Source organism: Trichosurus vulpecula, chromosome 3 (genome assembly GCF_011100635.1).
Source record: "Trichosurus vulpecula isolate mTriVul1 chromosome 3, mTriVul1.pri, whole genome shotgun sequence".
Classification (NCBI taxonomy): Eukaryota; Metazoa; Chordata; class Mammalia; order Diprotodontia; family Phalangeridae; genus Trichosurus; species Trichosurus vulpecula.
Genome location: NC_050575.1, coordinates 129,593,685 through 129,617,418, shown reverse-complemented (window position 1 = coordinate 129,617,418; position 23,734 = coordinate 129,593,685). Strand labels below are relative to the sequence as shown.

The 23,734-nt window shown below is 37.0% G+C and overlaps 1 protein-coding gene across 5 annotated transcripts in view; it reads right to left on the bottom strand.

Annotated features, from left to right (window-relative positions):
* GAPVD1 (GTPase activating protein and VPS9 domains 1) overlaps nucleotides 1-23,734 on the bottom strand; it is a 92,130-nt gene that overhangs the window by 15,967 nt on the left and 52,429 nt on the right. For 2 of the 5 annotated variants that reach the window (XM_036748280.1, XM_036748279.1), the window contains 12 exons: nucleotides 21,408-21,537; nucleotides 20,456-20,581; nucleotides 19,773-19,946; nucleotides 18,343-18,483; nucleotides 15,979-16,113; nucleotides 15,049-15,168; nucleotides 11,804-11,881; nucleotides 10,362-10,729; nucleotides 8,742-8,829; nucleotides 7,641-7,721; nucleotides 3,076-3,198; nucleotides 455-584 (listed from right to left, as the gene is read on the bottom strand). In XM_036748280.1, coding sequence (XP_036604175.1) covers nucleotides 455-584; nucleotides 3,076-3,198; nucleotides 7,641-7,721; nucleotides 8,742-8,829; nucleotides 10,362-10,729; nucleotides 11,804-11,881; nucleotides 15,049-15,168; nucleotides 15,979-16,113; nucleotides 18,343-18,483; nucleotides 19,773-19,946; nucleotides 20,456-20,581; nucleotides 21,408-21,537 — 1,694 coding nt within the window. The remainder of the gene's footprint in view (nucleotides 1-454; nucleotides 585-3,075; nucleotides 3,199-7,640; nucleotides 7,722-8,741; nucleotides 8,830-10,361; nucleotides 10,730-11,803; nucleotides 11,882-15,048; nucleotides 15,169-15,978; nucleotides 16,114-18,342; nucleotides 18,484-19,772; nucleotides 19,947-20,455; nucleotides 20,582-21,407; nucleotides 21,538-23,734) is intronic. The other 3 variants (XM_036748281.1, XM_036748282.1, XM_036748283.1) reach the window with 3 other exon arrangements.

The window sequence follows — 23,734 nt, the reverse complement described above, 5'->3', positions numbered from 1 at the left end:
CACAGCAAATCCTGGGAGGCAGGTGCTATTATCTCCATTTTACACGTGAGAAAGCTGAGGTAGGCAGAAGTTAAGTGACTTCTCTAGGGTCACATAGCTAGTAAGTATCTGAGGCCGGACTTGAACTCCTCTTTCTGACTCCAGGCCTAGAGCCCCATGCACTGTACTACCTCGCTGCCTCACAACAGTTCTTCCTCCAATTTTTTCCTCATCTTTAGCAAATGAATCAGCTAAAGATTTGATTTTGAATTCTATTACATTCAGCGTTATCCTATTTTTGTATTATAGTTACTGGTGTAAATAACCCACCCCTGTCACTAGAACGTACGTGTCGAGAGAGCTGAATTTGTGTGTTATAGAAACCTTGTTTCTCACAGCACCAGAGTGAATAGCAGCTGAGCAAACAGATAACCAAAAACAAAGCCCAAATGCAGCCCCTGAGGCCCTACCGTACCTGTAAGAGAAAGGCGAGTCCTGTGGAGGAGCTGCCTGGCTGGCCGAGTCTGGGAGATCATCAGCAGAGATATTCTGCAGGGCTTCATCACGCGGAGAGTCATGTACACTTTCACCATCTCCCATAACTTCTAAACAAAACCCATTCCCCCAAAAGCACAACCCTGTTAGTTTTAGAGGCTCTAAAGAGTCAAGTTTTCAGAAGAAATTGTGTTTTGAATTATTAATTCATGGCTCTAATTTTTTCTTTTGGAGGGGGGAAGGGCAATTGGGTTTAAGTGACTTGCCCAAGGTCACACAGCTAGTAAGTGTCAATCGTCTGAGGCCGCATTTGAACTCAGGTCTTCCTGACTCCAGGGCCAGTGCTCTATTCACTGCACCACCTAGCTGCCCCTGAATTATTAATTCATTTCTTTGAGAAAACCAATATGGAAATTGCACTTCTCTGTTACAGAAGAAAACTTCAAATATTAAAACTCATTTATTTTAGGATTGGCAACTGTCACTAAGGTCAGTTCTACTGGACTAAGGTCCACAACAGCAGTCTACCTCCTACCTAAACTGTATATCTAACCCAGCACACAGCACAATGTTCTGAACATGGTGGGTGCTTAATGCATATTTGCTGAATTATTGTTTGAAAGATTACTACCGGGATGGGGTCAAAGGAGAGAACAGAATAAACAGGGGCAGGGTAGGATGGCATAGATGTGTTTAGCATGACTACACATGTATAACCTACATTAAATTGCTTGAGGGTGGATGGAGAGGGAAGAAGGGAGAGATTTTAGAACTCAAAGTTTTAAAAAACGAGTGTTAAAAATTGTTTTTACATGCAACTGGGAATTAAGATATACAGGCAATGGGGTATAGAAATCTATCCTACCCTATGGGGAAAAGGATAAGAAAAGGGGGGAGGGCTGATAGAAGAGAGGAAAGATCAGGGGAAGGGGTAATCAGAGATGGGGAGAAAATTTGGAACTCAAAATCTTGTGGAAGTAAATGTTGAAAACTAAAATAAATAAATAAATTGGGGGAGAGAAAGAAATCCACTCCAGCCCACCTCCCCAAAAAAGAAAAAGAAAGATTACTAACACTAATGAAATTTTAAATTCTGTATTAACTGATATTTCTTAGCATTTTGAAGTTATAAATGCTTTATATACATTATGTCTCTCATTTGATTATCACAACCACCCTGTAAGTACATGGAAGAAATAGTATTACAAAATTACAGGACTACTAAGTGACAGAGCACAAAATGGCCTTAATGAAGTCAATGCCCCAGAACCACAGAACGATGGCTGGCCTACAAGGGGCCTTATGCCTCATCAAATACAATCCCTTCAATTCAGATGACGAAAGTGAGGTTCCACGGAGATTAAGTGACTATTGTCAGAACCCAGAGCAGCACCTGGACCTCTTGACTCTACTGCCCTCTTCACTATACCACACTCCCTCTCTTAATGTGTGTCAGGAGGAGAGATGTGTAGACATCATAAAGACATATTCTTCTTACTTTTCCTAAGATTCAACGGACACATTTCAATCTAAGGGTTTATGTAGGACATGTAGCATAACCCTCACTTGTTGTGACACAAAGTCCATACCTAGCCAAGTGGGTTGGACTAAATGATCTCTAAGGTCTTGTAAACTTCTTAAGCTATGATTCTATGATATCTTAAGATCATCTCTAAAAAGATTTTAAAAATCAATTGCATACTTTCACAAGAACCAACACTGAAGTCATTCTAAGGAGGTACTATCAATTCAATTTGCAATTAAAAACTAACAGTTAATTCCTATTTTTAAAAATAAAGACATAATTTCCCACTTTCTTCTCTTCTCTTGAACAGTGGTTCCCTAATTTCATGATGACTATCGTTTTAAAAATTTCATGGCACTACATTAAAATAGTTATGCTATTTATTAGTACACCATTTATTGAGAAAATACATTGTGATAATAAACTACTGTGGATGCAATAACACTTAAATCATTTATATTTTATAATTCATAAAAGCATCTACACACATTGATTGTGATTACATATTCAAAACATTCAGTCTCCAGAGAATCTGTTTATTATACTTTATAACACTATTTTGTTAGAGCTAAATAAAAATAAATTGACAATGCTGATGTGCATATGGATTCCTGCAATACCTTCACAGCTCCTCAAAGGTCTACAGGCTATAGGCTGGGAACCACTGCTCTACAACACCCAGACACTAACATTTCCTATACCACAACATCAATATAAAAGTCAGTCTAAAATTTTCATTAATCTTAGAGTTGAAAGGGATCTTATAGAACAAAGAATAATAAAACAGAGATGACACTGTTCAAGCTGGAAAGACCTCAGAGATCATCTAGTCTAATCCCTTCATTTTCCCTTAAGGAAGTGTGGGATAATGAAGACACTGTGATAAGTTAAATGACTTGTCTACAATCAGAGGAGGTTCGTGGTAAAGCCACAACTTGAACCTCCATCTCTAAGATCAGCACCCATTTTATAACTTCTAAAGTTCTTTTTTTTTGCTCTAATCTTCCATGACTGAGAAAAGACTACTAGAAGAATGAAACCTAAATGCGGATGACTAGCCCAGGGCTAGTTCTTACCTGCACCTTCGTAGTTCCCCACAGCTCCTTCACCAGGACTAGTTCGTTTAATAGCATTTCTATATTTGTCCAAGATATCCTCAGCAACCTGGGCCTGTGCGCTGAGTCTGGGGGCAGGATCATCTGAGGAACCAAGGAGAACATGCACAAGAATTGGTTCGCTTCCATACGCGCTGCCTTTGAAGTTAGTACGACACCAGTAACAAGAAAATCCCAAGGGCGAATTAGGAGGCAAATCTTAAAAAGAGCACATATCTCAATGTTAAGAGGCACCATGCAGCTGCCTACTCATCCCCATTTCTAATAATCAGAGCCTTGCTCGAGCAGAAAATTGGGATGAGCAGCTCCACATCTCATCATCGCCAGCATTCTACACAATGAAAGTTCAGTGAAGACTAGAGGGTGAGATGCGTTCCTAAGTAGTCACACCCAAATCAACTGGATTGGCAGGTGCATAGTGAACAAGACTTTCAACAAATGCCATTCTATATGTAGATTCCATTTACTCAGAGACATCTCCAGGCTGAGGGGGGAAAAAGGTAAACTGTTCAGACCTCGGAATTAAATTCTTCTTAAGGAAAAGAAAATACTTCCCCCATCCTTTATCAATAAATTACTCTTCCACACCACTTCTGAACAAGGCTGCCTCACACTGCAACAAACTGAGACCATGTGGCTGTTGGGGTACAACATAACTGTACATTTAATGCTACTTGAGGCACTCTAATATCAGTGGCAGATGTTCAAGGAATGCTGTAAGTGCACCTGGGACGAATCTTATCATCAAATAATAGTTCTACTTACTAAAGGATAGTCACTTATCCAGCAAAATAAGCCATTCTAAAATGGGCTCACAGCCGAAATGAAGGGAGGAGGCACTCATTAATTGATAATTAAGAGATAAGTACTGCAAGTCCCTGGGACACAATATACCTTCAATGGTCATAAATACAGCATCCTGGGAAATCTGGGAATTGCAGTTAACTCTGAAGATCAATTTACAAGTAGGATCCCGTTTTAACAAATTCAAAGGGACATCAGAATCAATATATTACATTAAATATTTAAAGGATCTGCAATTTTAGTTGTCTGGGTGCTTTCCACCAGTGTAGACTGCAACCCTTCTATGACTTAGTAAATGGCTTAATACATTGCTATAGCCAAAACAAAAAATTCTCCAGGAAACCAAACTTTAAACAAATAAAAAAAATCAATGGGAAGCCAAACTTTAAACAAGTCTGTCCATACCTAGCTAGGACTGTCCTCCAATGACACTGGTCCTACACTTGAAGGCTTTCCAACTTGGTAAAACTTATGCTCTGCTAGCATAGTTTTTGAGAACTCAGGGTGGCTACTTAGTAAAACACTGGGAGTTGAGTGAAGAACATTAAACTCAGAACAAAAAAAAAAACTACAACAAGGCTACAGAGTTGGAAATTTTTAAATTTTAATAAAGTAAACACATCTATTGGTACCATATCTGGAAAACAACTAAATGAGGGAGGGGAAAGATAAAGTTCTGTCTATTTCATAGAATCTGAGTTGGAAGGGATTTACAACTCATACATCAAAGGTCATCTAGTTCAGGGTTACTCAAACTTTTTTCACTCACAACCCTTTCAGCACTTCTTATACCCACAGGGGTAGAAACTCACAGTTTAAGAAGCACTGAATCCTGCACCTAAACATGAATCCCCTCCAAAGCAACCTTGACAAATGGCCCTCTAACTTCCCCATGAAGTCCTCAAGGGATGACAAAATCACTACCTACTGAAGCATTCCATTTCATTTCATTTCTGGATAGTTCTCGTGGTTAAGAAGCTCCTCACATGGAAATGTAAGCCCTATTTTTATTTAGAGCTTCTTAGGTTCTAGAAGCCTATGGTAGAGGATGATAATCTCTTTCAGGTCCTACCATCGAGTTGCAAAGGCCACGTGACAAACTTTTTGTCCGTCAGAGAAAAGCAAAGCCAGCAAGAAAACTGGAAAGGCTTTGAGGACAAGCCCAGGGGCAAATTATTTTGTTATAAACTAGTTTGTTATTAGAGGACTAGCCTAACCTAAAGCAACGAAGCTCAGGATTGGTCACCAGGTGATGAAATATTTTTGGCCAGGGTAATTCATAAAGATTGTCTATTAAAGCAAAGAGGGGCCACAATATGCTGGGGTAGAGGAAGCACCTATACTCATAAAATCACAAACCTTTTGAAATAGTGCAGTCGGATAAATTCGTAATAAAATTGGACATTTTCCAAAATGTGTTGATGATTCTTTGATGATAAAATATTTTGCTTCTGAAAAAAGAATATTTCTTGGCTTTTGGTTCACATGCTGATGAAGATTATAAAAATGAAGCACAGGTCAGCCAGTGTGGAAAAAAAAAAGGGATTTGGAATCAGAAGAAAACTGTGTTCAAACCCCCAATCTGCCTCTTACTAGCTGTGTAACCCTGGACAAGAGTCATCTACATCTGGGGTTCACTGAGGCAGCTGGTGGTGGAATGGATAGAGTACTCAGCCTAGAGCCTGGAAGACCTGAGTTCAAATTAGGTCTCAAATATTTACTAGCTATGTGACCCCTGGGCAAGCCATTTCACCTGTTTGCCTCAGTTTCCTCAACTGTAAAGTGGGAAGAATAATAATAGCACCCACCTCCCAGGGTTGTTACAAAGATCAAATGAGACAATAATTGCTAAGAAAAAAAAGTGCTTAGTAAAATGCCTGGCACATAGAAGATGCTATATAAATGCTTATTCCTTCCCTCCCTCTCCTCTTCTAGTATGCTTTTGCAAATCACAGTAGGTTAGAGCTAAAAAGGACCTTAGAAATCATCTATTAAAACCTGCTTTATTTTATAGATGTGAATATTAAGACCCAGAGGAGAAAATGGCTTGTCAAAAGTCATAGAGCTACTAAGTGGCAAATACAGGACTCGAGTCCAATTCTAAATACTACTTCCATTACTCTACGCTTCCTGGTACTACTCTGTGAGTATCACAAAGCTACTCACAGCAGCACTTCATTTTCCTACTAGCCTAGGCACCAAGAGCCAGAGAATATTCTTTATCCTTCCTGCCCAATTTAAACCTGAAATTAATAAAATTAAATACAAATTTAGAAAGGCCATCAACACAATTTTTCAAAATCACTTAACCTTTTGTTCCTATGGAACTAACCTTTACTCTTAAACTTCACTCCCAACCCCCACCTCAGTGTAATTATATTACACAGGTATTTAAATATAAGTACTGTGCATATACTTTATGACAAGGACAATATTAAATAGATTGTTGAACAGGACCAAGACTTGGGAAAACAGGTTTTACAGGATTTCTCATTTAAGAGAATTTACCAGATCCTGATCAACAAAACAACTACTGTTATGACCTACCTAATAAGACATCTAAATAGTCATTAAAATGGCAATCATTAAAATAGGATTCTACTTGTACCGAGGGTAGATTTTTTTTTCCAATTTAAATTATTCATTTTTAATTTTAAAAAATCATTATTCTAACTCAGTGCAATAAAAAAAAAAATCCAGAATGGGGAATAGATGCAAACTTACCCTAATTCGCTATAGCCACTGGAATAAGTTAAAAACTTTCAAATTCCAGGCTAGTTAATTATATAGGCACCACCTGCCTAATAACATCACTAAAGAGTTCTTAGAAAACACAATGGGGAAAATCACTGAGGTGGGGGTTGGGAGTGAAGTTTAAGAGTAAAGGTTAGTTCCATAGGAACAATCAACTTCACAGGTGGTTGGCCACATGAACTGACAAGGAGGTGTCTTGATAATATGGTGGGGTTTGCATCCAGTGTATTAATGACATCATTGCTAGATAACATTGGCCAGGGCGACATTATGTGGGATACACCTATAAATGGAATCACTCATGGTTGGTCTAATCACTTATCAAGTATTGCTAAAGAAAGGAAAATACTAAATTCTCAATAAGGTAAAAATACTAAACTTACATAAACAGTACAAATTAGGTGAAACATAAGCACATTTTACTAGTTTGTTATCTGCTACTTAGGCTGAAATTCCATTATAAAAATTCCAGTTCAACATAGCAATGTTACACTACGTATGAATAACTTAAAGGGCAAGCTATTGATAAAACAAATTTAGGGTTCTAAAATCTAGGGTAATCAGTCAAATATATGGGCTAAAGACGTGGTGTGGACCTTATTCTTGAGATCTGCTAAGGGTTTTCCCAAGAGGAACGTGTCTTTTTTGAGAGAGAACAATTTGTGTAAATGCGCCTACAGGTTCAGTTTTAGAAATTTCATAATAAATTGAAATTGATGACGATGACGATGATGATGGTGGTGGTGGTCTGCAGCAAGAGCATACTAATAATCCACTACAATCTTCTATTAGAAGCTACGGAGCTATGAAGGAAATATTCCCCATCATTTCACACACATAAAAACACACACACACACACACACAAACATACTTTTCTACAGAGGTAACGTTTATGGCACCCAAGAAAAAGTGTTATGGAATATGTGCTCTGGGAATGAAGGAGCCAGGAAGTCCATGGATCTACAAACCTGTAAGTGCTGAGAATCTGTCAGGCCCCAGATCATCTTTGTCTTTTTCTTGTTTTTCTTTCTTTCTAAATGGTATAGGAGCTGGAAATTAAATAAAGTCAGTAGTGTGACATACAACATACTGCACTGTACTCGGAAGACAGTAGTCAGTCATTTTTGGAGATACTGGTGTGCCAACAGTTCTAAATGAAAGGAGGCTTTAAAAGCTGAAAACCTAAGAAATTCTCTGTGTAAATCCTTTCCACAGACAAATATTCTTGAAAACAACTGAACTTGAGTTCTCAGAGTCTATTTGAAGATTCTCTTTTATAAGAAAGGATCAATTAAGAGGTAATCAGAGATTAAGTTGAATCCACTGCACTCTGAAATCTGCCAAAAAAAAAAAAAAACAAAAGAACAAAAAAAACAAAAAACACCACATTCAAAGCTCGGAACACCATTCTCTCCTCAGCAAGAGGCCCTAATTATGAATGAAAGGGGTCATCCATAGCTCCGGAGTCCCAGGTTACCAAGGGGAGGCCTGTGAAAGTGGCACCTGTTTCTACTCCTGGTGCTTCTCCTTTTCAGGTATAAACACATGTGCAAACTTAAATATTAATATCTTTACAATGCCAAGCTGTTCGCAGGAAAAGCACATGGTCTCATACAACTGAATTTCAGTACCAGCACACTAAGATGTAAGGGATAAAACTCAACTTATTGAGATGAAGTTTAAATTTACTCCAGGTGTCCAAATTAATGTTGCAGATTCTAAAGATCAACCCCAAAATGGGATAAAAAATTTTTTATTCAGTTTTGGCAAGTGATATTCCTGTCCAAAGAATCTTCAAGTGAACTTCAGCAATATTTCATATTTACACCTCCCAAGTCTACATATTCTCCCGGGTTTATGAGAAATCAACACATCATGGGTCGCAGAGCAGTAACCTTAACATCTTAAAGCTTTGTTTCAGCATCCATCTAAGATGAGCCACTTAAAACACTGTAGAAGTCAAGTCATAATCAAATTCCCACAAGACCTAGAATACTGACTTACTGAAAACAATGGACCCTATTTCTCTGATCCTAAACCATAGCATTCTAATAATTTTGTGAAATTACCTTTAGGCATAGCTGAAACAAAACGTTTTCTCCACCAAGGTTTGTTTCTGTCTGACTTCTCATCATCACTATCTTTTCGTTCTTCAGTCTGCAGAAAGATTTTAGCATTTTATTTTCAGTCTAGATAAGGTATAAAATGTTTTCAAAACATCTATGAAATACTGAAAAAATTGCTGGGATAATGGTTCACTAAAATATCATTGCAGACTCCATCTTACATACAAAATTGCATTGACTACAAGGGCATGAAGTTTTATATTTTGGGATTCCGCAGGCAAAGGAAACAGAAGCGAATATGATGGGGAAAGCCCCAGAATAGGAGTAAAGAGATGTGGGTTCTGGTCCCCTCTCTGTCATTAACTCATAGCATAATCTTGGGAGAGCTACTTTGCCTCCATTTAAACCTCAGATTGCTTATCTGAAAAGTTAGCTAAAATTAATTCTTCTGTATACTTGATAGAAATATTGTGGGAATTAAATCAAGTTAAGACATGGGAAAGTGTTTTGAGAAAAGCTTAAAATCCCTTTTTTAAAAAAGTTTAAAAAACAAATTTAAAGTACTATCATTAATAAGAGCTGAATTTTGTGTCCATGGTCTGAGGATCAGATTTTGTAAAGAATCAAAGCTAAACAAGTTGTATAAGGGTTCTATCCATAGAACCTCACACGGGATATGAATTGAAGTGGAGGAGAGGAGCAGCAGGAGAGCTCACGCTAACAAAATCATGACTCTTTTGAAAAAGCCATAGACTTATTTGTGGACATCTTATATTCCCTACTAGATTTTGAGCTTCTTGAGGAGCAGAACAGTGTTTTATTTCATCTCTATATGTTAGCACTTAGTGTATTATTTCACAAATTTTACTGAACTTAATTGTGGAATTACTTCCACTTCAAAAAAACAAACTGCCTAGGGATTGTGGGTGTCAGGGTATTTAGCATAACAAGGAAAAGTTTCACTAGATCAATGGTTTTCAAAGTGTGATCCACCAACCCCTGGGTGTCTCCACATTCAAAATTATTTTCATAATAATGCTAAGATGTTATTGGCCTACTAAAATACTCTCCACTTGTCCAACGATTAAGTGAAGTCTGATTTTCTTTATATACTCCAAAACAAAATATCACAATAAACTGAATGAAGAAGCAGATATAAAAATCTGGTTGCCTTCTGGTTGCCAGATATTAAAGGGATTTGCAAAAATATGTAGAACAATGCTACTCTTCTATTTTTTATTTCATAAAATAGTTATTTTTCACAAAAAAGTTATTTGTTAACATGTAATGGGTTTATTATTTAAATGACTAAGTATTTTAAAATTTTATCCGTTTTAATTTCAAATATAGTAAATATCAATAGATATCACCCACATATGCAGTGGGTTATAGCCTCTACTACCCCACTCTTTGGGGTCCTTAATAATTTTTAAGTCTCAAGGGCTCATTAGACCAAAAAGCTTGAGAACCACTGTCCTAGGTCATTAAGTTACACTAAATCACAAATACATCCTTCCTTGGTCAACAGACTCCATGTTAGTTTGAGAGGTCAACAGTACTTACTGAGGTCATTCAAACCAACAGTTACCAAAATATTGCTCTACTATATCTGGGGCTCCTCACCTCTCCTCTCAAGGAATCTTTACTAGGAGATGAGGATGATGATGGAGGTGCAGCCACTAAAGGAGATCCAATGGGAGCTGAAGGAAGCATTTCTCTGTCTTCGTTCCCAGGACGCCGATTCCAACTGGGATCACTCATGGGTCTCCGGGCTGAAGATACAATATCAGAACTCCTGCTGCGGACTAATCGCTCAGGATAGGAATGCCTCTGTTTGAATGCTTCTGCATCCGTTGGAATCAACACATGAGAGCCAAATCCTGGTAGCCTGGCTTCATTCCCTCCTACTGCTCCTTCCAGGATTGGAGGATCTGGTGGTGGGTGTGATGGTCTAGCATAGTGAACTTTTGGTCTCACAACAGCAGAAGCCCCTTAGATAAAGAAAAATTTCCCAACTGAGATACAAGTAATATAACAAAGGCTCTCAATTACATGATAAATTTTTCTCTTTGGTTATAAAAAACATGGAAAAGTCAAGGAACCCAGTAAAACTATAATAATCAAATTTGGCCCCAAAGAAGATACATGACAAGGCAGCTCTTTCCAATTCTCTGTAGAAGTGATAGACTAAAGAGGGGGAAAACTACATATCATTTTATGATTTTTTTCAATAAGCTAGTTAGATTTACAAATTGTTTTTTCCTTCTCTTTCTTTCCCTTTGTTATAGGAGATGACTCTCTAAGGTCTAGGAGGATGATTGGTAGGGATACAATAGGAAATGTAAATGAGATAAAGACAAAAGATAGCAAGGATCCATATTTATTTCCTTCTTTATAATCATTTCAATCCTGTATTAAAGTTTTCCTTGAATGCTTCACAGTAAGGAATAAAGTACCCCGGGTTCTTCCATCAAAGCACAAGCTCTCACAGGACCTACTGTAGTAGCAATTTAGATGAGAGAGAGACAGAGACAGAGAGAGAGAGACAGAGACAGAGAGAGTGAAGTTATGGCTGCTAAGGGCTATTGTGACAGAGCTAAACAGACTGTGACTTAGCTGTACTGTGAGTTTGTTTTTGGGAAGACTCGAACAGGGAGTTGGAGAGGTTTTAGGATGGAGAGGCTCCGTGCTATGGTATGGTGCACTGAATATTTTACTGCTCTGATAGATTGGATAAAAGGCTTGTGGGATATGGTTCTCTGGTGTCTGAATAAGTGGTCTACTTCTTCTACATTCTATGTGGAGAGTCTTGTATCCTTTGTGATACAGAATCACATAGGCATTTTGACAATTATCATCTACACTGTTATTATTGCCGTACTTAGTAGGAAAGGTTTCAAATGCAGGCCTAATATTGTACTATGTGTCTATCGTCTGAGGACCAGTTCTGAAAAGCTCAGCATCAGAAAATTAGAAACCAAGTATTTAATTTCTTTATCAGCTGTTGCTAGACACCAATGAACAATGAGCTCTAAAGAGCTGAAGAAAGAATTTCAATGACTTACCTTCATGTGAAGCCAATGGGTCAAACATTGCAAGCAAAGACTCTGACTGAGAGGGAGGAGAAGTCAGCTGGTGGGCTCCTGAAACACATATGAAATTAAGTCAAAAGTAAACATATAAAGGGAGCAGAACCAGGAGAACATTGTACATAACCACAGACACATTGCTTCTGTGATGACTGACTTCGATAGACTTGGCTCTTCTCAACAATGCAAGGTTCTAAGATAACTCCAAAAGACCCATGATGGAAAATGCTGTCCACATCCAGAGAAAGAATTATGGAGTCTGAATGCAGATGGAAGCAAACTATTTGTACTCTCTCTTTTTTTTTTTTTTTGGTTTTGTTACATCTTTCTCGTGGTTCATTTCATTGGCTATAATTCTTCTTTACAATTGGATTATTGGGAAAAGAAGTTTAACGTGAAGGTATATGCAGAACCTATCTCAGATTACATGCTGATTTGGGCGGGGGGAGGAGAGGAAGGGGGAGAAAATTTGGAACTCAAAAACTTGTGGAACTAAGTGTTGTAAACTAAAAAAAATAACTAATTAATAAAAAAGTGAACCTATTTTAGCACTTTCAGTTCCCCCACTTGCTCAGACAAGTGTTTATTTACTTTCTGAGTACATTTCAAAGATCCAATAAAATTCATAAACAATCCATACTAAGACATACTCTCACCAGCACAGTCCTAGAGGAAAATTCAAATACATCTGTGCTTTGACAATTTACTTTGCAGGCAAATTCTACCAAGCTATCTAAGATATTGTCTGAGGGCCAGCTTCCAGTTAAAACTAGAGGAGTTCATCTTATGGGTTCCTGGGTAATAAATTATTTTACCTACTCCAATTGAAAAAAAATAAAAAATAAAGAAATATACCCACTCCTGTGTATTCCTGCCCCTCTGCCTACTTCCACAAAAACAAGAAGAGAATAGTGGAAAGGTCCTAAGAACCTCACACAGTAACATAGTTTTAAGGCCACCTATTAACATATTAATGTTATCAACGGTCTTCAAAAACTAGAGGAAGATAGGCCAGGTAGTGTGCAGTTAAGTTATATAGCTAGTCTGACATCAGAATAGGCAGATTAAAGGAAAAAATAGCAAAGATGAACATGTCATACCATAAAACAAAATGTGATGGCTAGAAATAGAATACACATCATAGAGGAAAAGTTAATGACTTGGCCACATACAAGCATGAATAATGTGAAAAGGAAATGTTGGAGGTAAAAAGAGGAAATCTCTGAACATATCAAATAAATCAGTTGCTATAATTCAAATATTTTTATTCTAAATCTGGTATTACCTTTCTACATGTAAATATTTTCATAAATTACTGATGTTTTGTTTTAAAATGTAAATGGAAGAGTAAAACACTTTTTCATTTTTAATGCTGAGAAAATGGCATAAATGATATTATTGAGATATATAAATGGAAAAGGAAATGAAGTGGTCCTCTTACAAGAATCAGAGACAACAAACAGATGGACAGCCCAAGTACTACAATGGCACCTCCAAAACCCTAAAACTGGAGTGTCTATCATGGGGCCCCTGAGACTTTTCAGCCAAACTCTTTAAACATAATGTGAAAGCATACATAAACTAGTAAGCTATGTGGCTAAACTGTGGGTAATGTTTGAATCTACCTGGTTCTAGGAATTTATATTCTTTATGAAACTGCAAAAAGCCACTATCTACAATGTAAATTTAAAAGTCAGAACTGAAAGCGCATAGCTCTTGAAAACAGTCCAGCTGCCAAGCAGGATGTTGCACCCCTATGATCCCGGCTTCTACAGAGGCTGGAGCTGGTGGATCACTTGAGTTTTGGAGTTCTGAGCTTCAGTGGGCTAAGCCACTTGGGCATCCATATTACATTCAACACCAATAGGAGGAGATTTAGATTTAAATTTAGAGGGAAGGGCAAGGGAACCAGGCTGCCTAAGTTAGGGTAAACTGGCCCAGGCTGGAAAACAAAACAGGTCAAAGCTCCCATGCAGAACAACAAAGGGCCTGGGCCTATAAAATACCACCTTGAGTGGCTACTCTGCCTCTAGCCTAGTGAAAGAAAAAACAAAGTCTTAAAAAAGAAAAAATAAAATAATTTGGCTACAAGGCATGTACTCCAATTAAAAAAAAGGAAGAGAAATATGAACAAAACTTTTTTAAAGCTCTTTTTGTGATAGCAAAGAACTGGAGTGCCCATCAATAGGGAAATGGTTGAATAAGTCATGGGATACAACTATGACGTTGCTGAGCCATAAGATGAAAGGGACTGTTTCAGAGAAACCTGACAAGACTCGTAAAATAAACTGATACAGAGTGAAATGAGCAGAACCAGAACAATTTATACGCTAACAAGAAAAGTGTAAGACAAACAATTTTATAAGACAAAAAAAAATCTCGTTCAACACAATAACCATGATTCCAGAGGACATAGTATATACATCCCCTGTGAGAGAGAATGGACTTATACATATATGCATATATACATAGAGACAGACACAAAGAGACACATATATTATACAGAGAGATATATAAGTACATATGTTTACATATAAACACACATTTTTAACATGGCCAATGCAAGAATCTGTTTTGCCTGACTAAACATTTAATTAACATTAAATTTGTTAAAAAGGGTTTTTTCTTTTTTTTTATGGGGAAGTAGGAAGAAAAAAACTTTATTAGTTGAAAAATTTTTAAATGGTATTCCCACTGACATATTCAAAAATTTATCATTGGCTAGTACAAAGCTTATAACTGAATTTTTGTATGGACAAAACTGACTAAAACATTTTGAGGGCAACTTCTTTGTTATAAAATGTACATATCAATGTACTATTAATAGACATCACATGTAACCACTGTCATAAATGTAAAATTCTTGAGGTCTACAGATAAATGGTTTCCAAATCAATTAGGTTCCTATTGAAAAAAAGCTGACATCACTGAATTAAAAAAGACAAGAGAAAATGCCTACAGAAAACTGGGTAGATCCTCTATGGTGTATTTGTGGGAAAATACAAATAAAAATCAAACAGAATTAGAAAGCAGAGAGAAGCTGTTGTGTTGGCAGAGACAAAAAGGCACACCAAAGAAATTCTATCTCTTTCACAGAATCAAGTACTTCTAGGTAACAAAGTCATGAAATGATGGTGAGAATAAAATTAAATTACATATTTATGGCACTTGGGATAAGAAGTAATGTATTTGCACACCTCACATACATGTGCCTTTCTTACCATGGACTACTTCATCCATATCTGGACTGGTGACTGAGTCTTTGCCACCAAAGTCAGAACTACATTCAGATCTAAGGTCCTCAATCTTATTAGGAATATCCTCAGAGGTTGCACTGATGCCTTACAGAAGAAAAATACACACACAAAACACAAGAAAATTATTAGAAAAGCCTTTAAATATTAACACATTCTTCATGTGCTGGCTAGAAAAACTGACTAGTAGTAAAGCTTTTATATTTAGGCTTAAGCATAGTGAAAGTGATTTATACAACATAAAGAGAATTAACCTGTAAAGGCACAATATAATAATAGCAAGCCACTGGGTATTTAGAATAATACTATAATAGTGAAAATAATAATAATAATAATAATGTAAGAGCTGACATTTGTGTCTTTTTTAACCATTACAAAGCATTTTACATTATCATCCACACTGTGCCTCGCATGTACCTGAATTATTTCATGTGATAACAATTCACAATATAAAGTAATTTCCTCACAGTAACCCCATTAAGTTAGTAGTACAATTACCATCATCTTTATTTTACTGATGAAAAAACTGAGGCATAGAAAGATTAAACAGTCTGTCTGAGCTCACAGTCAGCAAGAAGCAGAGCCTGAATCTGAACTTCAATCTTCAGACTCCCAGACTAGTGATCCTTTCACTCTATCACACTGTCACTCAATGACCACCAACGTACAAGGAAAGCACAAACACTAGGTCCAAAATTAAATGGAAAACTCATTGATTTAAAAAGTGAAACCAGGCCACAGCCTGTAAGACCCCTTAAAATCAGTTTTAGTTTTAAAAAGGGAGATTTTCTTGATGCAACTCTTAAGTTAAAATATCATGTTGACATCAACAGAAAACTTATTGAAATTTAAAAAAAAGTCTTAAAATACTTCTTCCATGAAACAAGATAGAAATACCTGAGACAACACTGAGGCCTGGAGTGCTGGGGCGGGAACTGACTTCCCGGACATCTGTATCATCAGATGTGCTGCCCAGTCCAGAACAGCTCTCTAGCTCTTGTAATCTCTCTTCCTGTTTGAGGTCTGGGGCCTCTGGATGGAAAACAGCATGTGCTCATATTAGTGCTTCAGTTAGTTCCTCATGGCTTCAATTTCTATAACCCACATACAAAAAAACCCACCTGAGGATTAAGAAAACCAGTGTAAATAGATTTCTATATCTGGGCCAGTTACTTCAATTGCTTAGACCACTGTGTTAATAAAGCCAAGGTTAAAGATTCCATTCTTCTACAGGTTGGTTAATAGTGCACAGATGAAAACTCTGTTTCAAGGCAACAGACTATGTCCCCAATTCCAGCCAGCCATATAAAAACCACGTACTGGTACATGTACATGGAAGTTTGGACAAGGATGTGTGGATAATGGGGAGCAAACTCATCATCACTAGTAAGCAATAATAAGTCAAATTTCAATAGTACTGAATGTCTACAAAGTGCATTCTTCACAATCACTATATAAGAGAGGCAGTGCAAATACTTTTATCTCCATTAGACGGATAAGGAAACAGGCCCAGAGAAGTTAAGTGACTTGCCAATAGTCACATACCTTATAAACTTTAGAGCCAAGGTCTGAACTCAGGTCTTATGACCCCAAGTCCAGGGCTCTCTCCACTGAAACATATCTTTAGAAAAACAACTCAAGCATGTCACCAGTCAATCAGCAGCATAATCTACTTGTAAAAATGACACTGATATATCTGAATTTCTGAAAAGCATTCCAAAATATTGGCATTGCAGAATAAGTCAATTGTCCCTTAATTAAAGGAATCAAACTTTGGGTGAATGCAATTTTATTTAATATTGTGATAACTGTCCTCTAATAAAAGACACAGGACATTTTGCAAGTATAAAAAGGAAAATGTCGCTCGATGTGTAAACTAAAGTACTATATGTGAATTTACAGTAATCCTACAAAAAAGAATTTCTGGAGGCCTATTACTCAATTTCAAACTTTTTACAAAATGTAGGGGGTACTCTCCATTGGCACAAACCTAACTGTGACTGCAGGACACCCTCCTATTCAGCATCTGAAAAGCACTGCTAAACCAGTGCTACATCTACGATGCTAGATTGAGAGATAGAAAAGTAATTCCCTCATCTTGAGTGATCCTAATAAAAGCAATTGCTTTTTAAAAATCCAGAATTTAATCATTTAGAAAAAAACTTGCCCATAATTATTCAAAAGTTCCCAAAGAGTTCAAAATCACAGATTAAAAGCTGGGGGGTCCTTTAGGAATCATGTTGTCCAAACCTCATATTTATGTTAAAGAAAATAGAATCCAGAGAGGAGAGGGAATTTATCCAAGATCATACAACTAATAAATTGCAAAACTGGGACTTGAACTTCAAGGCCTTCTGACTCCAAGTCCAGTGTTCTCTCTGTCATATTAATGGACAGAAAACATCACAAATGAAAATATTTTGCGATAGTGCCATAAGATATACCTAGTTGTCCACCCCCTCTTCCTAATTCGCTTCATATTCAAGGCTCTCCACAATCTGGTAGCACTCGACCTATCCAGCCTAATCACATATCACTCCACACTTAGGTCTGTGCAAGTGCATATGTGAGACACATGCACACATACACGATGTTCCTTCCAGGTAAACTAGATTAATGTTTGCTTTCCCACCTCTGTGCATTTGCTTATACTTTTCTCTATGCTTGGCATGCCTTCACTTTACCTCTTTACCTCTCATGTTTCCAATTACACTTTAAAACTTGAATAAGAATGCCACCTCTTCCATGAAGAATCTTCCCTATTAGTAAAATGTTCCTTCTCCTGGGATCTCACATAACACTTTGTTTTGTGCCTCTCCAATACACTTAACTCATAATAATTCAATGCACATTAGCTGTCTAATGTGCTCAAGATATTATGTGCCAGGTGCAGAGGATACAAAGGCAAAAATAAAACAATCCCTTCCCTCAAGGAACTTAGACTCTACTGGGAGGAGATAATTTGTACAAAGATAAATTAGTACAAAGTAAATACAACGGGGGCTGGGAGAAGAGGACGATAATGTCTGGAGAAATAAGAAAAGGCCTCACACAGAAGGGGCGCTCAAGCTGAGTCTCCCATGAAGAAAGGGAACATATCGTAATCGACCCAGTGCCAAGCAGAGTACGTTGCACACAGTGGTTGACTGACAAATAAAGGTTTGTTAAGTAAATGTACACTCAAGCCATGGATTTTGAAGTACCTTAAATTGATTGCTTCTGTGCAAAGGAAAAAAAAGGAAATGAGGACAGGATACTAACCTGAGTCACTTGGTAATACCTCTACACTCCAAGCTTCGCTGGTTGTTTCTGATATGGTAGAACCAGTGCAGGGGTCAAGAAGCACTGACCCTGAACCTGGCAGACACAGCAAACTGCCTAACATGTTCTCTGCTGCCGCACCTGTACAACCAGTGGGGAGCAAAGGGTTAACAAAGGTCTGGATGGAAAGAGCAGTGACAAAAGGAGAAAGACCCAACACAAGCCTTACAAAATTCTTCAGCCTATGCACAAGGGACTAAGAGAAAAAGAAGAATGCTTTGAACCATAATCACCACCAAAAGCAAGGGTTTGCTACTGTAAATCATGGCAACACTCAAATTCCATGGACTGGTTTCCTATTTTTCCATACTCTCCTCTCTTTGAAGTGAACACACATCATTCAAGTCATTGTGGCCAGCTACCAATATTACTGATTCAGCTATGATGCTCCAGCTTACAACATCTCTCTCCACATACACTCCTCCACAGGTAACAAAAGCACTGCAGAGACTCCGAAAGTTCAAACTAAGAGATTCAACCTCAGAGGAACACATTGGCCAAATAAGCTTTCTTCTGGCACCTTATCGAATGATGGAGTACACAGAGCGATAAAATGTATTTGCAGCAGAATACACACCTCCTCTACAGCAGTCATTCAACTGCAAATATAGCTTATTGCTTCATATATTCCAATGCCAGGAATAATACTCCTTTGGCATCTAGAACAGAGTAATGCAAGACTAATTAAGAAATCTATTTACACTATTTAAGAATACATGTATAAAGACTCAACATTACTGCACAGCTGTATTAAAACATACAACTATAAGAAGTTCCATGATTTTCAACTTAGTATAATGAAAGAATTGTTCTAACTTTGGCTCATATGGGGAAAAAAAATTTACCATTTTTAATGCATGGCACTGATACATTAATACACTGGCACTGATCCAAAGATAAACAAATCATTTTGTAAGAATAGAGAAATCACCTTTTCAAGCTGAACAGCATTTTCAGAGGTGAATTAATTTTTTCTGAGATCCTCCATGCTGCAAATTGCAATGGAATTTATACAAGTAATTCCCACACTCTGAAAGAGTTAATTCACATCTCAATGATCTACAGTTTACTCCTGGGGAGGAATTTACTAAAAACAGACTAAGGACAGATACCAGTTCCTTAAAAAAGAGGAAACTGTAAAGTAATTCAGCAAAGTAGCTATTCTCTTTCAGAATGAAGCGCAGGGAGAACCTTGCCTATGTTTAAATAAATAAAGGCTGTAGAATAAAATGATTCACTTCAAAATTAGGTCTGTACAGAAGAAAACAATACCACTTTACCCTAAAATGTGATACTTGTTAGAGCATAACAACGAGGGAACAGCTACATAAATATCAGTAGAGAGCTTACCATACACCCTTATCAGTTACCTGCAATCTCCTGTAATCGATCTTCATCAATGTTGGGATCAAAATCACTGCCTAAGACATCTGTGCTCCAGGTCTCACTCACTGTTTCTGAAATATCCCGATCATCTGTTAGCCCCATCATATCACGAATTTCAAATTTCCGTAGTTTATCATCAAGGTTATCCTGTGTTGTAGCTGTCAAAAATAACAAGAAGCCCCTCTTTATTATAAAACAGGCATGCGTTTGTCTACGGCCAACTCAAAAAAATCTTTCTCTGAGTTACAAGTTAGAAATATTTTTTTCCTTTACCCTGAACATTTTTAATTCATGAAAAATCCATTCTTCTCAGTAAGGTGAGCTTACAAATTTTACTTACTGATGAAACTGAGTCCATGAAAAAGAAGGAGACAGCCAAAGGGGACATTAAGTTTAATAGTTACAACATATAGAAAGTTTTTTAACTAAAATCAACATGTATTTATTAACTGCAATATGCAAAGCAATAAAGGTCTCTTTTGTCAGAGTCAGAATTTGGCACAGTGAAAATCAATCAATTACAATTTGATTCAATAAGCAATTATCAAGTATCTACATTGTAAAATGACTTTTGGAGAATAGAAAACAAATATATAACATGGTCCCTGACTGCCAAAGGCTTAAGGCTGCTTTTTGTAATTTGCAGTTGTTTTTATCTATGTATTACCTTGTTCATGTTCCAAAAGCTGTAGAGCTTCAACTCCATTACTCCCAGAAGGCCCTGCTCCAAGTTCTGATACAGATTCTCCTTCCAGGTCCAGAGAAGATACCGAATTAGAACGATTTGAAGGACCTATAGAATTTTTTTTTTCTGTTAGTGACTGCCTTTAAGCAAGACACATTGCTGAGCCACATGCAAATTTTCATGCTTTGATAAGTGATTAAAAACTGTTAAGATACTGCTCTGAGAATTAAATTGAAATACTGAATCTGCAATCTCAAAATTCTTCAGGGTAGCAGTCTTTTTTCTGATTCACAGAATGACCAAAACTCCCACTTTGAGAATTAACCACTCAATTTTTTTATTGATATTTCTGTTTTATGTTCCTGGATCAATGAGGTGTGTGAATGGTGCAGTGCAACCTATCACTCTTTAATCACTTATATGCCAAATGTGGTCGGCAGTACAAGCCTAACAAAAACAACTGTGAGCAATTTGTCACCTAGAGTTATAATGATTTAGCTCTAGTTTAGAAAATACGTAAAACCAAATTTGGAAGAAAAAATAAAATAAAATTTAAAACTATAAATGCTACTGAGACAAAGTGCTGGTTTGTTTGTCCTAGTTAGACATGCATTATTTATGTACCTCTAAAGGAGCTATACAGTCTAAAAGGCAAATATTTTGATGGCCATTAATAGGAAATACACAAAACTGCCAAAGATTGGCAACAAGAATATTCAGATTTTAATGAAGCAAACGTAGTTCTCTTTTTTCCTCATTTCAACTTTTTAACAATCTCTTGTGTAACAAATTTCAAGTATTTATCTCTATGGCCAAATGTAGGACCCTTACTAAAAGGCAAAGATGGAATAAGCATACTTCTTAATAAAGCTCCTTTAAAGAAAACTACAAAATCTACTTGAATCACAATTCTTGGAATAAAGTAACCCTTCACCTTCAGATATTCCTTCCAGATTATCACTGCAGAGGGAAAAGCGCAAGGTTTTATCAGGTTTACCGTGGAGTTTGGTTTCATCAACAGGGACATCTCCTTGTCCTCCATCTGAAAGCTGCATGTTTAAGACCTAAGAGATAAAATCATTCTGGTATTGAAATTATAACATGTGAAAAGGAGATGGAATTTTTAACAAATAACAACAAAACGACACATTTTTATAGCACTTTAAGGTTTACGCTTTATTCTAATCAACCCCGAAAGGCAGATAACACAAGAATTCTACCTATCTACACTGAAGATGGAGAAATTAAGCTCACAGAGGTAAAGGAAAGTTCAAGAGTGACACAACTAATAAGCACCAGAGCCAAGATTCCTAGTATTATTGAGTTTTAAGCTGAAGAGATCATCTAATAATAGAATCCCTTCTTATAATAGACCAGGAAACTGAGGGGAAAAGTGACTTGCCTGTGGTCACATAGATAGCAGGTAGCAAAGCCAACGTTCAAACACAAGTCCTCCAATTCACAATTATATTATGATTACTATTATACAGCAGATCACAGTCTCCTAATTTCAAGTTTAGCCCTCTTTCTACTATATAGTGATACCACTATTTTAAGTTTTTTTTAATTAGCTAAATCAATTTTCAAGAATTTAAAAGTATTTTAGTACTATTAGTATTTTAGTACTAATAAATTTATTATTTTATGACCACTTTCAGCAATTAGGATCTCTAAGGCAGGAAATAAAACCCTATCTTATAACTTCCCCAACAATTTTCCTTAGAAACAGGAAGGCTGGGATCCATGACACATTCCTGAAGTTCTACATCTGGGAAGGCTGAGGCTTGACTCCAGGGATTCTGAGCTGCTGCAGCAAAGCTCAAGTCTACTGGGTGTCCTCACTAAATCTCGTACCAAAAAGTGAGACCCTAGGAGCAAATGGCCACCAGCCTTGACTAAAGAGGGACATTCTGGCCCAGGTCAGAAAAATGGAGCAGTTAACTACAGCCTCTGGGCTAATCAGAACTAGAATTAGGTCCAGAAGAGGCCATTGCACTTCCATTCTAAGCAATCTAGAGTTGCTGTTGTTCGGTTGTTTCAGTCAAGTCTGACTTTTCCTGATCCTATTTAGGTTTTTCTTGACAAAGATAATGGAGTTATTTGTTCTTTCTTTCTCCACTTCATTTTACAGATGACGAACTGAGGCAAACTGGGTTAAGTGACTTGTCCAGAGTCACATAGCTAAAAAATGTCTTAGGCCAGATTCAAACTCAGGAAGAGGAGTCTTCCTGATTACAGGCCCAGAACTCTATCCATGGCTCCCACTCCTAGTTACCAGGATGAGGAAGACCCAGTGTCAAGACAGATAAATAAGCACAAACAGCTCTTGCTTTATGTGAATTCACATTACATAAATTCAACTTTACATAAAGAATTCTGAAAGGCATGGGAAGATATAACAAAAACACATATGAACAGAGTTTGGAAGAAAGTTTGGATATTTTTAAAACATTCAAAGTGAGTAACAAGATTATAAAATTAGCCTAAGAATTGGGGCTAGAAGTGGATAAGAAACTGAGATGTGGAATATCTGATTCAATCTCATGGAGAAGAACTGTGAAATAATGATCAATTGAGCTCCTAGGCACAAAGATTGCAGAAGAACAAAGGGAAGCTCTGGAACTTGAGATAAAAAAAAAAAAAGGCTCACAAAAAAACAGTTGGCAGCAGCATTTCATCATAGGAGTGAATTATTTTTTATTGTATTAAAATAACAGATCCAAATATTTCAAGAGTTTTAAAAGTTAAAAGACTAGTTGAGGATAATATTGCTCACTATTGTCAGATATATGATATAAAAAAAGAGAACCACTGTCCAAATATTTCTCAATGGCTTCATTAAAAAAAAGTTGCACAATGGAAGGATCTAAGACAACTCCAAAAGACTCATGATGGAAAACACTATCCGCAGCCAGAGAAAGAAACGTGGAGTCTGGATGCAGATGGAAGCGTACTATTTGCTCTTTTTTTGTTATTGTTTTGTTTCTTCTTTCTCGTGGTTCCTCCCATTGTTTCTAATTCTTCTTTACAATATGACTAATGTGAAAATGTTTAATATGAATGTATACATAGAGTCATCTTGAGGAGGGGGGAGAAGAGGGAGGAGGAGAAAATTTAAAACTCAAAAGCTTATGGAGGTGAATGTCGAAAAATAAAAGTAAGTAAGGTCTCATGAATTACACACATCATCTTTCCATGAAGAAATGTGAACAAAACAGTTCAACTTTAGTAAGTCCCTTATGATTTCTCTTCCCTGTTTAC